General features: G+C 45.0%; 1 protein-coding gene across 1 annotated transcript in view; it reads right to left on the minus strand.

Moving 5' to 3' along the window:
- Clybl (citramalyl-CoA lyase) overlaps positions 1-15905 on the minus strand; it is a 197973-nt gene that overhangs the window by 72230 nt on the left and 109838 nt on the right. The window contains exon 2 of the mRNA XM_051195198.1: positions 11426-11612. Within this exon, the coding sequence (XP_051051155.1) occupies positions 11426-11612 (187 nt within the window). The remainder of the gene's footprint in view (positions 1-11425; positions 11613-15905) is intronic.

Consider the following 15905-nt stretch of genomic DNA (forward strand, 5'->3'; position numbering starts at 1 on the left):
GGCCTTTATAAATGCATTTGTGAGAAATAAAGGTGAGTCAGGCCTGGTGTTACATGCTTTTAATCCCAGCACTCAGAGGCAGAGGCTAAAGTTCAAGGCCAGTCTGGTCTATGAAGGGAGTGTTCTGGTGTCATACAATAAGACTCGGACTCATAAACAAATATACATTTTGAACACATGTAAACTGCTAACTGGGCATGAAAATGCATGATAAATATGGGACAAAATCTTCCTAAGACAGTGCTTCTGCTAATGTTGAATTAACCCATACAAGAAAAATAATGAAAATACATTGGTACTTGATGACATAGAATCTACTTATTCTTATTGCTTGTAACTTACCTGAGACTCTCTGGTAAGTTGTGGGAACACACTAGAATTCATTTTACAAGAATCTAGAAGGAAAGTAGACTGAATGCATGGAGCTGTTGGATGTTGGATGGTAGCTTGCCTAAATTTTTTTTAAAAACAGGGTCTCATGTAGCCCAAAGCTGGTCTCCAATTCATTCTCCAGGGTAATGTGTCCAAGGATGACACTGAACTACCAATGGCCAAGTGATGGGACTACAAGTATGTATGATCCTGTGTGGTTTTATGCAATGCTAGGGATCAAATGCAGAGTTTCATATATGTTAAACCAACAGTTACCGACCCATATCCTCAGCCCTAACCGAGCAGTGTTTACCTTCTGTTGAGCCAACAACCACCACCCTGGCTATTTGACATGGGGAACACCCGTTCTCTGTTTTAGAACATGTAAGTAAGTGAAAATTCTAAAGCTCTGCATGGTTTTGTTAATAGCAGTTTTGGTCAAATGTAGTGTTCTGGGGTGGGGACTGCCTGGGGGGAACTCATTAACCTTGTCACCTTGAAGAAGTTTGCTAACCTCTCTTTATTCTCCTAGGCCTGTCTGCCACGGAGAATGGTAAGTGCTTCTGGGAGAATAGGGCGAGCCAATCCGTGCATAACACTTAGAAACTATGCTAGCAAACAAAAGTACTCACTGGTTCTCTGGAACCACCCTTAGATGGCTGTCAGCACCACGGTCAGCTCCAGGTCACTCCAGGAGATGTGGTAATGTTTGTACCCTCCTGAGTCTCAAAGCTGATGACTCATGACTGGTCTCTAAGCCACTCAAGTTGACTCCAAGTTGGGGTCTTTCATATCCACCTCAGCCCTAACTGGAAGAGATTTTCCGTACTGGGGCTGATTCTTTTCTTTATAGCCCTTAATGCTCATGACACTACACCACCATTTTCTGCAGACTCCTATCACAATGCAAAGGGGATTAGACCAAGAGGAGTAAGAAGTGAGAGGTCTATAAGTATTCAAAGCTAGCTTTGACTCTAAGTAATTACTTTTATTCTTTTATTTTTATTTTACATATCAATCCCAGTTCCCTCTCCTTCCTTCCCTCCCTCCCTCTTTCCCTCTCTCCCACCCTCCCATACCCCCTGACCACCCTCCTCTCCCATTCCCCCCCCACTCCACATGTAGTGTGATGCCTTCCAGGAGGGGTCATCTAAATCTGTCAAGTCATTTGGAGTAGGGACTAGGCCTTCTCTCCTGTCTCTAGGTTAAGGGAGTATCCCTCCATGGGGAACGTGCTCCCAAAGTCCTTTTGTGCACCAGGGATACATCCTGGTTCCACTGTCAGAGGTCCCTTAGACTGCTCAGGCCTTCTAACTGAGACCTGTGTTCAGGGGGTCTGAGTCAGTCCCATGCTGGATTCCCAGATATCAGTCTGGGGGCAGCAATTACTCTTGATGGAGAAACTTGAAACTCCATGAGTAGTGGTGCACATCTTTAATCCCAACACTTGGGAGGCTGAGACAGGTGGATCTCCTTGAGTTCAAGGCCAGCCTGGACTACAAAGCAAGTTCCAGGACAGCCAGAGCTACACAAAGAAACCCTGTCTCAAAATAAATAAATAAATAAATGAAACCCTTCTATCAAGTCAGCTCTCTGGCTTATCTTTTTCCTTCTGGAATCTTCTTTGTCCCAAACCAATAACTTGTTCAAGAATAAATTGCCTTCTTTGAACAGGAATGGCTGAGAGCTACCAACTTCTAAAGTTAAAAACACTAAATAGCAAGCAAATGTGTGGAATGCATCACATGTGGAACTTTTCCTTGACAAAATACTCCTGATTTCTCTTTACCAAAGGAACCATCTTCCTCACTCCATTATGTCAAACCATGGGGCCAGAGAGACGATTCAGCAGTTAGGAGTGCTGGCTGCTCTTCGAAAGGATCCAGGTTCAATTCCCAGCACCCACACCGCAGCTCACAGCTACCTGTAACTCTAGTTCTAGAGGATTCAACACCCTCTTCTGACCTGCATGGGTACCGGGAACACAAGTGATGTACAGACAACACGTGAAGACAAAGGACCTATACATATAAGAATAAGTTAATTAAATTAAATTGAAAGTAAATTAAACAAACATCTTGGGTCTATTTTGTGAGAATCGTGTTATCCTTGTCTTGTGGTTTAAAATAAAAAAGCGAAGGTTTTAATTAATATAGGGTGTATGGAGGTCACAGGCTGACATCGGGTGTCTTAGTCTCTTCCCGGCTTAGGTTTCAAGATGGGTTCTCACTCTAGAGCTCATTGGCTAACCAGGCTGGCCAGCGAGCCCCAGGCACCCTCCTGCCTCTGCCTCCCCAGGACTGGAGCTTGTGATCTTGATATTCTGTGGCTTGCCTTCGTTCTGTACCTGCTCCACCCCCATCTCCTCCTAATGTGGGACACGGGTGGGGGTAAGGGGACGAGGGACACTCAAGTCTGCCTGCTTTCAAAATCACCTTGCAGACTGAGTCCCGTCCCCGGCCCCCTTTCAACCATATTTTTAGCTGAAACTCAGAGGTGTGTTTCATCGGCCAGGCCTGGGCTGTCTACGTCAGGAGCATTGGATTGTGGGTCATCACCAGTCTTAATTGGGTTCCCTGGAATCGCAGCAGAAGAATTACTGACGATTTGTGGGCTTCGGCCCTTTGTGGAGAGACTTTGTTGAGCTCATTAAGAGATCTCAGAATATGATGGCCTTTCAGTAAGAAGACTCGGGGTCTGATGAACAAAACAATGCGGGGGGGGGGGGAGTGGGTTGTTTGGTTTTGTTTGTTCACAATTTTTCCTCAGGGGCCAGGTTCTTTAAGATTATGAAAGGATTAATAAGCGACTGGAAACATGTTACTGCTTGCATAAAAACCTGCATAGGTTTTTCACTTCAGAACCTTTAAGGATCAAAAAGACCTTGCCGAGTTCCTGAGCACAGTTCAGCTTGCCATACTGTTCTGAAAAGACTCCCAGATACCCCAACCGCTATTGAAAAGAATTCCGAAGCTCTTTAAGTCTTTCAATAAATGCAAGGTACCTGGGAGTGGGCCTTCCCACCCTAATCCACACCCCTATTGCAGAGGAGTTGGCTCCCTGTGCCCCTTTCGAATGTTCAATCATTGGACACACATCTTGCTGCTTTCTCCCTGTGGGGAGAATACACCTAGTCACTCATTTATGCCAATAAAACTGACAATGCCCCGGGGTTTCTAAAACCTAAAGCAATACAGAGAAGCACTGTCTCAAAAAAACCCAAAAAAATCCAAAATCTAGCCAAACAGATCCGTGTATGTGTGTGTGTCTGTGTGTGTGTGTCTGTACAAGAGAAGAAGGACCCGTAAAACTGAATACATATGCAATGAAAAGTATTACATAGGGACTCAATAATTAACTGTTTTTACTTAAAATATTTATTTGTGTGTACGTATGCCAACCTGTGTGAGTTCGTGCATACCCTGTGCATACGGGAGCCTGTTCACTGAAACTGGAGTTACAGGCAGCTGTGAGCCACCCTGTGGGTGCTGGGAACTGAAACCAGATTGATGGGAGATGTCATTCTGTATATGTTTCTTATACTGGTTAATAATAAAGCACTGTTGGCCAATAGGAAAGGAAGATAGGAGGGACTAGGAGACAAGGAGGAAATAGGAAGTAGAAAGGAGGAGTCAAGATGGAGAGTCTGAAGAAAGCAGTATGCCGCCGGCTCCCCGGTAAGAGAAATACATAGATCAGCAGAAATGGGTTAATAATTAAGGCAGAGCTAGCCGATAAGAAACAAGTAACCGGGCCAACAGCATTGTATCAAATACAGAGTCTCTGTGTATTATTTGGGGCTGGCGGCGCAGCAGCAGGACTAGACCAGGCGGCAGGCGGAAAACCGTACTCCTTACACCAGATCCTCTGCGAGAGCGACAAGTGTTCTTAACCCCTGAGCCATCCACTGAGCCTCTGTCCAACCCAAGAATTAACTGGTTTAAAATGGTATGTGTGCCAAGGGTAGTGTGGGACATGCCTTTCATCCCAGCGCTTGGGAGGCAGAGGTGGGTAGGCCTCTGCAAGTTCAAGGCGAGCCTGATCTACACTGTGAGTGTTTTAAGACAGCCAAAGCTACATAGTGAGACCCTGCCTCAAAAAAATGAAGTATGTGTTGGCTGGACTCGTAGCTGTAGCTCAATGGTAAAGCACTTGCCTAGCATAAGGAGTCCCTAGGTTCATCCCCAGGATTACAAAAGAAAAACAGAAATAAAATATGAATCAGAAAAGCATATTTGTATTTGTCAAAAAGTGAATGTATTCCTTTTCTTTCACTTATTTGTAGATGGAAGTTTCTGTCCTGACAGGTCCTGTAGCCAGTTAGTCCCAAATAAACACAAAGAGGCTTATATTAATTATAACCTGTTAGGCTCAATGGCTCAGGCTTCTTATTGACTAGCTCTCTCTTAACTGTTAACCCATTTCTATTAATCCGTATATCTCCACTTGGTTTTGGCTTACCCGTAATGTCATGTCCAGAGGGAGGAAGAGGGGCTTGCTTCCTTGGCAGCTACATAGTATCCCCTTGACTCTTCCTAATACCTTTTTTCTGCCCCTGTTTGGATTTCCCACCTGGCTAAATCCTGCCTGTCCATTGGACAAAACAGCTTTACTCACAACCAGTAAGTGAAACATATATTCACAGCATACAAAAGGGATCCCCTATCATTTATTTTTATTTATTCATTTGGTTTTTGTGAGACAGGGTTTCTTTGTGCAGCACTGACCATCCTGGAGCTCACTTTGTAGACCAGGTTGGTTTCAGACTCAGAGAGATCCACCTGCCTCAGCTGGCCTCCAGAGTGCTGGGATTAAAAGTGTGTGCCATTACCAACGAGCAGCACGTATTTGTATTTTCTTGATCTGGCTTACCACATCAGCAGAGAAAATTATTACAGACCAGCTATAATAAGCCAGTTCAGGCAGCCACAGGTTCTCTGCCGGTTAGAGCCAGGAGAGACACCTTCTGCTGCCACTTGGCTTTCACAAAATGGTCACTCACCCCTTGCCTGCCTTCCTGTTTCCCAAAACAAGGAAGCTCATTAGAGGGAGCCTCACCCAGGACCTGCACCACCCCCTACCGATACCAACTTCACACAAAATCTCCTTCCTTTTTCCTAATGCCATCGGCTTTTCCTCTCTCTTCCAAGAACTGCTCAAGAATTAAAGTTCCATCCCACACGCTTGCCTAGGCACGGAGCCATCACAAAACAAAGTGTGGCAGTGCCCCGCCTTTTACTGCGCTGAGAAGTGGAAGAAAGCCATCCCAAACTACACAGCCAAGGACAAGGTCAACTGAGGATATATTAGTGAAATATAGTCGGCCGGACACTCATGGTGGCTCACAATCATCCATAACTCAAGTTCTAGAGGATCTGACACCCTCTTCATACCTCCCAGGGCACACCACACATTCAGGCAAACACTATTACACATGGATAAACAACTCTAAAATTTTCCTTTGAAACAAAACAACAAATAAACAAACAAAAGCCCACTTAAAATCAAATGAAAATAAGAAGACCTTGCTCCCATGAGAATTTTGAAACGCAACTATTTAATCTTTGACTATCTCACACTGTCAGCCAATGGCTCCTCCAAGACAGGAATCCCACAAATGACATCTCTTGTCTGTCATAGCACCTGCTTTAAAGAATTAAATGTAAATACCAAATAACTTTAAATAACTGTTTAAATCACTACTTAATGAACGGCAGCCCCGGCATCATGACTCTAGTCCTCCACTCACGTCTTCTCAGCCTTACGCAGGGTCATGACGACTCCCCAGAGTTCTGTGCACTGGTACATTGCCTGTCAAGCAGGGTCTTAGACATCCGTGTGCTTCCTAATGCAACCAGAGGCGAAGACTGAGCAATGGCAAGAGCCTTCCCATCATTCACACTTGAGAAGGTGAGTGTGTTTGAACTGGTAGTACCATTCTTGACATGAAGGAGCTACTTAAGCACAGACTGAATTAGCAGGGCAGGATTAGGGCCAGCTGGAAGATATTACACACTCAAACGCTTGCCTGTGGAAACTCCTTTTGTTTTCATGGTAAGTGCACTCCACAGAGAGCCAGGCAAGTGAAATAGTCAGTCAATTAGCAAAATAAATAAATAAATAAATAAATAAATAAATAAATAAATAAAATTAAGATACAAAATGATACATGCCTATATTTAATAATTCTAAAGAGGATGAATGATGCCATAGCTCAGCTTGGCAAAACTACAGCCAGATAATCAGAACTGAAGCTTTAATATAGAGTGTAACGTAGAGATAAGCTCACAAATAGGGGCTCAGCTGCACGTGGAGGGACATGCCTGCAGGGTTAGAAGCACTGGCCTCAGGAGTTTAAGGTCGTGGCCAGATAGGCTATGTGGGGAGTTCTGGGCTAGCCTGAGCTACATGAAATTCTATCTAGAAATAAACGCTATCCTCTCCACCAAGAAGAATAATACACAGATTAGAAAAATGACTAGGAAATAACTTCAGATGCAGGCGCAGTGGACACAGTCTGACACATGTGTACCTCTGTGCGTTGGAGCCCAGCCTGGTCTCCACAGAGTTCCAAGCCATTGAGGCTACATAGTGATACTCCATCTCAAAACAAGAGAACTTAAAACAAGTATCTGGTAACCCATTTCTGGGACCATCCCACCCTGCAGCAGGAAGCTGTTACTCTATCTTGCTAAACAAAACTTTGGTTGCTTGCCTTGAGAGAGAGAGAGAGAGAGAGAGAGAGAGATGGTAGAATACTTGCTTGCCCTGCTTGCATGAAGTCCTAGATTTGATCCCAGCACTGTTAAATAAACAAAACAAAATCCAGGTATTATCTACCTGACACTTCGGTTTTCGGGTGATGGACGAGGACACAGTAGTGTATGTTTAGCTGGTTCTATCAGGAATGTACCTTCATTCTGATAAGGGATTTGACAAAAATCTAACAGTTTCATGGAGAGATTGGATTTTTGGATTCAGATGACCGAATAACCATATCCCCAGGATAAATCATGGGCATGAACCTCAGAATGCCTCGGTTTCCTTATTTGCAAAAGTGCCTCTTTGAGCTGCCATGTAATTGACAGTGTCTGGTATTTTTGTCAGCACCGTTTAAATGTTGGTTAAATAAACTCAAACAGAAGGTTCTCGATGGTGGCTTGTGATGTACTTGGCTCTAACCTCTTTAACAGTTACACAGCAAACTTGTTAGGTTTTCATATGGCAACACTTGTCAAACGCTTAGATGATTGGAACGTCAGATGATGAAACCGAAATCCAAAAAAGCCCTGAGACAATAACAATGGAGCAGACTGCCTGAGATGGGGCTAAATCCTCTTTTGTATTTTTTTTTTTTTTTTTAACTGTGTCTGTGATAAAATAGGCTGACAAGCAATTAAGGAAGGAAGCTCAAGGTAGCAGGATCTAAAATGGGCGGTCACCGCAGCCACAGGTGCAGTGGATGATGCAGGAGATTCTGATTCATTTTCTCCTCATACACCCACAGGGCAGTGAGTCTTCCACACTCACTCAGGATGACCCTCCACAGTCACACCCAGATGCCATTTCCAGCTGGTTCTAGATCCTGTCCAGTTGATGGATCTAACCATCATATCTAGGAATAATTTTAACCGCCAAACAAATACTATCCAGATCCACTTTTTACAATTATTGTGCTAGCTTACAAAGACTTTCTGTGGATTTTTTTGTTTTGTTTTGTTTTGAGACAGGGTCTCTGTGTGTGTAGCCCTGGCCATCCTGGAACTAACTCAGTAGACCAGGCTGGCCTCAAACTCAGAGATCCACCTGCCTCTGCCTCCCAAGTGCTGGGATTAAAGGCCACCATTGCCTTAGATTTCTGTGGGTTTTTAAAGGGAACTCTAGTTGGCTCTTATCAACACAGCATGTAGAATAGTGTGTTTAGTAATTAGTGCAATATTCAGCTGTAATAAGAGAATTGAGTATCCTAATGAAGAACCTGTACTGAGGTAACCACCCTGTAGTGAGCTATCCACCCTTCCCGCACCTATTGCACTGACCACACCCATTAGGGCGTGGGGACAGGTGCCACGTGACCTAGGGGGACTAGGTCTGGGGTCCCAGACCCCAGCTCACTCTCTTGCTTCCTGGTCAGAGACAGACAGCATCTGGAGGCATCCTTGGAAAGGAACCTGCGGCGGTCATCTGTTTCTGGTGTAAGTGATTTCTCCCCGAATAAACATCCATCAGCCTATCTGTCTTCCAGGTTCTTATTTAGCACGCTATGCCACCCACATTCCAGAACCACATACTCCTCATTCCCCACCCACCTACAATGACTCAGTGCCAACTGCCCCATCATGGCTAAAGGCCAATACCACTCTTTTCCATCTTCTACCCAAACTGTATTTTCCCTATGCCCATGCTCCATACTCCCTACACAGCCACCATCACCACCAGGCACCAGGTCTGTAGCTGTCTCTACCCTGTTCAGAGGTTTCGTGAGGTCTGTTGCGTGCTGTGATTCCCCCCCCCCAATGTTTCTTGGTCCCCCAATTATCAAGATACTCTTCAGCTGCAAAACCCTTTCTCACCTGTACTCTTGTGAAAAATAAGTGTGGTGGCAGGTTTGTAATCTCAGCTCTGAGGAGACAGAGATAGACAGATCCCTGGGACTTTAAACTGTCTCAATAAACAAACAAACAAACAAACAAATAAGGTGAAGCTTTCCTAAGAAAGGACTTCCAGGATCAAGGTTGATCTCTGGTGTCTACACACATAAGCATTTGCATGAAGCCGGGCATAATGGCTCTCACACCTTTAATCCCAGCACTTGGAGGCAGAAGCAGGTGAATCTCTGTGAGTTCCAGGCCAGCCTGGTCTACATAATAAGTTCTAGGACACCCAGGGCTACATAGTGAGATCCCATCTCAAACACCTGCCCCCAACACACACACACACACACACACCAAAAGAAGTCGGCCACTGTAGCTTGCTCATCTCCTGAGGCTTCTAACTAGTAGCTCAGCTGCTGATATCTGGATAGCGAATGGCTGAATACACAGATACACAGGCAGATGTAAGAAGGGACAGAAAAGACTGGGGGAGGGGGTCTCAGAGGACAGCCTCAAGAAGAAGCATAATCAGAACTTCATATCCAGGCTCTCAGGGGCTTACTGTGCTCCTATGCTAAAATAAACTCCCCTCTGACTGCAATTGCTAGGGGCTTTATCTGACCCGTTTGCTATAGGAAATCAAGCTACTTGCAGGCACTTTATCAACTTTTCTCCCATAATAATCCCCAGCATTGACAAAAGGAGATATTGTCATCCCCACAGTATAGATAAGAAATTGAGGCAAGGTAAGGTGAATTGCCTGAGGTTATAGGAAACTGGAATTACAACCTGGTATCTAATCTCAGAGCACAGAGTTTTGGGAGGGGTATGCTGGAACCACATTACAGTCTTTAAAAAAAAGAAAAAGAAAAAGAAAGTCTATTTAGTTTAATCTCTAGGAGAAAGAAAATTAATTGTGTCAATTATATACCAAACACATTGAGCAGACGCTTTAGATTCTACATGTCTATTCTAATCTTTTCCCAAATACTTGGGAAGTCTGGGTTGTATCATTAAGAAGATATGGGAAATTAACTCTTTTTTTTAATTAAGGTAAATATTTGTTTGCTAGTAGGAAAGTAATTATTCTGGAAAGCTGTACAGTTCAGACAGGCTCCTTCAGATCATGGGGAGTAAGAAGCTACCCAGACAGCAGGGATCCAGATGGCCTAGGGACTCAATGGGTAAACAAAGGTTGGGGAAAGCATGTTTTTAACCAAAGCATTTGCACGCATACATAAATTATTATTATTATACAGATTTGCATATTTCACCTAATTATCAAACAAATGCTTGTTCATTACTTAAAATCTTGAAAATAAACGGGCTGTGGTGGCGAATACCTTCAATCCCAGGATTTTGGGAGGCAGAGACAGGGGGATCTCTGAGGTCAGCCTGATCTATAGAGTGCCTCAAAATAAATAAATAGAAAGGTAAGCAGAACAGGGGCTGGAGAGATGGCTCAGTAGTTAAGAGGACTGACTTCACTCCCAGAGGTCAAGGGTTCAGTTCCCAGCACCTTCACGGTGGCTAATAACTCCAGTTCCAAAGGGTCTCATGCCTTCTTCTGGCGCAGACATACATGCAAACAAAACACATATGCAAAATAAAAATAGATAAACCCAAAGTATCTACCATTCAACTACCAGGCAAGAAACTTCTGTGCCTGGCCTGGTGGTGAATTCTATCATCCCAAAACCTGGGTGGTTGATGCAGAAGGATTGTAAAGTTGAGGTCAGCTTGGGAGATACAGTTTAAAACTTATAAGTTTTAAATTAAGAACAGTTTTGTTTTAATGAGGAGGGACCAGGAACAATCCCCATCGACCTGTTCACACACTATTCAGGCGCCGGGATAGAAGCCGCAAGAAGCTGTGAGTCCTGTGTACTTCTCCTATAAGAAGGAGAAATACTGACTCGTCCATGGAAAAGTACCTCATCTGTTCTTGGCCATCTGTCCCAGAGAACCTAAGGCAAATATTCAATATACCTGGTGGTTTTAAGAAGAAATAAATTCCTAAACCAAGCAGTGGTGGCGCATACCTTTGAACCAGAACTCAGGAGGCAGAGGAGAGTACAGATCAAGTTCTAGAACAGTCAGGGCTATACAGAAGAAATAAATTCCTTCGTTGTATTTCAGTTGGCTTGGGACTCTTTTACCGAGATTCTAGAACCATCTAACTCATTTACGTAGGACAAGCAGAGCAAATCTGGTTACCTCTCTATTTATATGTACACCCACTGATCACGGATATTTGGATGCTATGGCTTTAAGATGTTATTTTAACAGAACGTGTCTCTTCTCTCAGAGACAGTTGGAACTGGTATAAAGCGGTGAATCTAAAACCACTAACCATCGACAAAGACCAAGGATAACACTCTGCCAACAGCGAACAATGCTAGTTTAAGAGCAGTGAATTTCCAGCCCAGCTTCCCTCCATCAAAAAACCAGGCCCTTACCTTCTTATTTTCAGCCACACCATCCTCACAGTCCAGCACAGCACAGTCTACTTTTAGGGATGGAATCTTCCGTATTTTCTTTTCATCATTCCCAGGCACATAGAGCACCGCCCTCCGAGGAACATACTTGTGATTGGACAAGGAGCTATACGCAGGCCTGCAGATATTGGCCCCGAGGGATGCCTTCCTGCAAGAGAAGTAAATAGGGTTAGTCCGAAATGGAATTCTGCACTTATAAACCTGTGGACAGGGACTGGAGAGATGGCTCAGTGGTGAAGAGCACTGTCTGCTCTTCCAGAGGACCTGGGTTCAATTCCCAGCACCCATATAGCGAGTAGCTTGCAACTTTCTATAACTCCAGTTCCAGGGGATCTGACAGCAATGCGCATAAAGTTAAATAACTTTTAAAAACAAAATTTGGGGATGAACTCTTCTCTTATCCATTCACTCACTTTGACTATTTAAAGATACGTAAATTTTTAAAGTTATGTGTATGTGGTGTCGGTAGCAGGTAACACACGAACGCATAAGTAATACAGGTGCTTCGGAGCCCAGAAGAGGTCTTTGGGGTCCCTTGGAGTTGACGTTGCAGGTGAGCCACCAGAGTTGACGCTAGGGACTGAATTCAGAACTCTGAGAGAGCAGCACACTCAGGCCATTTCTCTCCCTCCATTTTCCGCTTTTCGCTTGCTCTCATGACCAGGTCCTACTGTGCAGCCCTGGCTGTCGTAAAACTCACTCCATAGACCAGGCTGGCCTTGAACTCACAAAGATCCACCTGCCTCTGCCTCTCAAAGGGATTACAGCCAGATGCCACCAAACCCCACCTACTTTTTTGGCTTTTTGAGATGGGTCTTGTTATATAACCTTGGCTCTCATCACTATGAGCTCAGGCTGGTCTCAAACTGGGCAAACCGTGGGGAAATCTGAGTTACACACTCACTACATGTTTAGATTTATACACTCAGTTTTCAACATCAAAATTTAGAAACCATACAAAGAAATGAGGAAATGTGGCCCTGTACAAGGAAAAAAAAAAAAAAAAAAGCAACTCAGTTAAAAAGAAAAACAAAAAAAAAAAAAAAAACAGCTCTGGAAACGTCCTGATGGCAACTCCACTAAATGAAGATGTTTCGATGTTTTGTTTTTCCTTGACAGAGCCTCGTTCTAGAACCCAAGCGGGCTTGGCACTCAAGAGCTTCCTGCTTCACCTGGGACCAGACTTGCTGCATCAACCTCTTTGTTCCCGGCATTGCTCAAACACACAGACTCTGTTTTGGTCTAACCCTGAGTCTATCAGGCAATGTAATGTGCAGTTCGTTGCAAACATATGCACAGCTAACACATGACTGAGAAGTGGGCCTTCAATGGGTTCCAGAAGATCAGGGCTTTTCGAGACAGTTCCTCTGTATTATTTGGAGCCTGTCCTGGAACTCGCTCTGTAGTCCAGGCTGGCTTTGAACTCACGGAGATCCGCCTGCCTCTGCCTCCCAAGTGCTGGGACAAAAATCGGGCACCCCCCCAATGCCCAGCCTTACCAGACACCTTGACTAGATAGGTCACTGCCTCATGGAAAGGCCCCAGGCAACAGGGCACTAAGCCTGGTGAAGATGTGTTCCCAAGGCAACGGGGCCTACCCAGAAGGTCCAGAGACGGATATCCAACAGCATGGCCTGTGAAGGGAGGCCAGAAAGGCTCACGCCTGGAATTTAGTGAGGACTGAGGGCAGGGCATGTTTGAAATATAAGGAAAAATGTAGGAGGAATCCGAGTCTCCAGTTCCATTGTGGACTCTGAGATCTCCAGGGGCCTCAGCACAAGCAACATGCAAATGTATTCAAACAATATGCAAAGCGCCCGTTGAAAAAGAATGTGGCAGCCTTATGGTGAGTTCTCTCCACTGAGCCACCCGTTTTGGAGGTGACATTTCCCAGGGAGGCCCCTCCTGGCCTGACCCACCTTCTGTTTTCTTCCGACCCCTCGCCTAGCTGCCTATTTCTGTATCTAGGTCCCTTAGTGTGTGTGTGTGGGGGGGGGCGCTTCTCAACCTAAGAGCCAATATAACACTGCCTGGCCCTATCTGGGAGCTTTTAAAGATTTGTCAAATTCACTCAAGGATGTCGTTACACACCGGTCATCCCAGCATGAGGATCAGTACTTCAAGGACATTCTCAGCCAACCTGGGCTACACAGGACCATGTCTTAAAGCAGTAACAACACAACAGCTTATGATGTCAGGCAGATTTCAGTGAGTCCCAAAGCAGCTTGTCTATATAGAGAGCTCCAGACCAGCCAGACCTACATAGTGAGTGAGGCTCTGTCTTCAAAAACAGGCGGTGGTGGCGGCTACAGCAGCAGCAGCAGCAGGAACAGCAATGGCACACGCCTTTGGTCTCAGGAGGCAGAGGCAGGTGGATCTCTGAGCGCGAAGCCAACCTGGTATACAGAGTGGGTTCCAGGACAACCAGCGCTTTTACACAGAGAAACCCTGCCTTGGAGGGGGGTTGGGGGGACCAACAAACACACACACATATTGCGGTAAATAAGGATCAGGATAAACAAATAGGCCGAATAGATGTTTATTCAGGGAGAAATAACTTACAACCTAGACAGATGAACACCAGGAAATTCAACCCGATCCTCTCCTGTCCGAGTCACGCCAGAAAGAGAGCGCCTTCCTGGCCCCCTCCGACCTCCTTCCTCAGGTCACCTCCGCCCATCGCTCCACCCCCCAATGGGCGTGGTCAGTGCTACAGAAGGACTACCTCACTACAATTCCCCTTTTAGTCTAAAGAAAAGATTTAGGCTTAATACAAAACTATATACAAAACAGTGAATAACAAGTGTGCTCTAAGAAAAGGAAAATCGAGAACAAAATGACCTACATATCTAGTCCTAGGGTGAGGGCATAATGGAGTTTACAATAGAGTTGTCCTAAGCTGGAAAACGTAAGTCTAGTACCTAATATATCTAACTAGGAAGAGAGAATAATAGTTGTGATAGTTTAATCTTCAACCTCATCAAGACCTGAGAAGGAAATTAACAATACTAGAGTAGACAGGAAATGCGGATGGACAACTTTCAAAAGGTGCAGCAAGGACAGAAACAGCAAGCCACCTGAACAGTCACCCTAGGTCTCACAGCGACGTTGGTACACCCAGATTTGGCTAAGGCCAAGAGAACTTGACAGACCACAACAACAGCAGGGAAATAGAATGGCTGTCTTACCCTGACTTGGCAAGGTCAAGCAGTCTTTTATATTTGTCTCCTGCAAGCACATAGGACTACATGTCCAAATCAGTGGTCAAGGTGGGGGCAATTCTATGCCCAACAGGCCATTAGCTGAGGCGAGATTGAGCTCCAGCAGGAGCAACAACAGTGTCCAACATATTTTCGGGAAAGTGCACGGTGCTGTCAGGAGCAACAGTGTCTCATGTCAATGGAGTACTAATATTAAAACATTTAAATGCCATGTTCTGCATGTCTATGAAGTGATTGAAGATTAAGCATCTATATCTGACTAATCTCATAGGTACAGGAAATGTGAGTGAAGATAATCTGTAATACTCGGGAACTTAGCTAAAAAGACTGATTAAAACTTTCCTGAGTAAAGCAGGAACAAATACTTAAACAATATAACTATTTACATATACTTTCTGGCGTGACTCGGACCTCCTTCCTCAGGTCACCTCTGCCCATCGCTCCACCCCCCAATGGGCGTGGTCAGTGCTACAGGAGGACTATCTCACTACACACACACACACACACACACACACACACACACACACACACCAAACCTATCCAACTAAATCTCCTTTTGAGGAACTCCGGTTCACACTGGCTCATTCTGGAACTCCTTTTGGAGGCAAAGTCAAGGACCTGCCTTCCCCCTTGAGTTCCCAGAGCTGTAGATAAGCAGGAGTTCTGGGCGACGACGATACGATATTATTGGTGCAGTGAAGCCTGAGGCTGCAGGCTTCATGCTTCTAATGTGCAGCTAAGTGTGCTGGCTAGGATTCTAGAACCTCCCAGAGTGTGGAAGCTGTCCTCACACAAGCGCTTCTGCTCCACAAAACGAGCCATGTGTAAAGGCACACACCTATAATCCCAGCTCCTGGGAGGCAAGGCCAGCCTATGCTACAGAGCAAATCACAGGCAAACCAGAGCCACATTAACAAGGCAATGTCTCAAAAATAAATAAAAATAGGGTGGAGGGGGCATGGGAAGATAGCCTGTAGAATGCTTGTCTCCTACTCACAACTCCCAGAGCCCACGTCAAAGTGCCAAGCATGGAGGTACACACTTGTCATTCCGATACCGGGGAAGCAGAGACCAAAGGGCCCCTGGGAATCACTGCCCAGCCAGCATAGCCTACTTGATGAGCTCCTGGCCTAGATTCCGTGTCCAGGGAGATGCACAGCATTCCTGAGAACAACATCCAAGGTTGTCTTTTAGTCCACATGCTTGTGCACACGCGTGCA

This window comes from Phodopus roborovskii, unplaced genomic scaffold (assembly GCF_943737965.1).
Source record: "Phodopus roborovskii unplaced genomic scaffold, PHOROB, whole genome shotgun sequence".
In the NCBI taxonomy this organism is placed as follows: domain Eukaryota; kingdom Metazoa; phylum Chordata; class Mammalia; order Rodentia; family Cricetidae; genus Phodopus; species Phodopus roborovskii.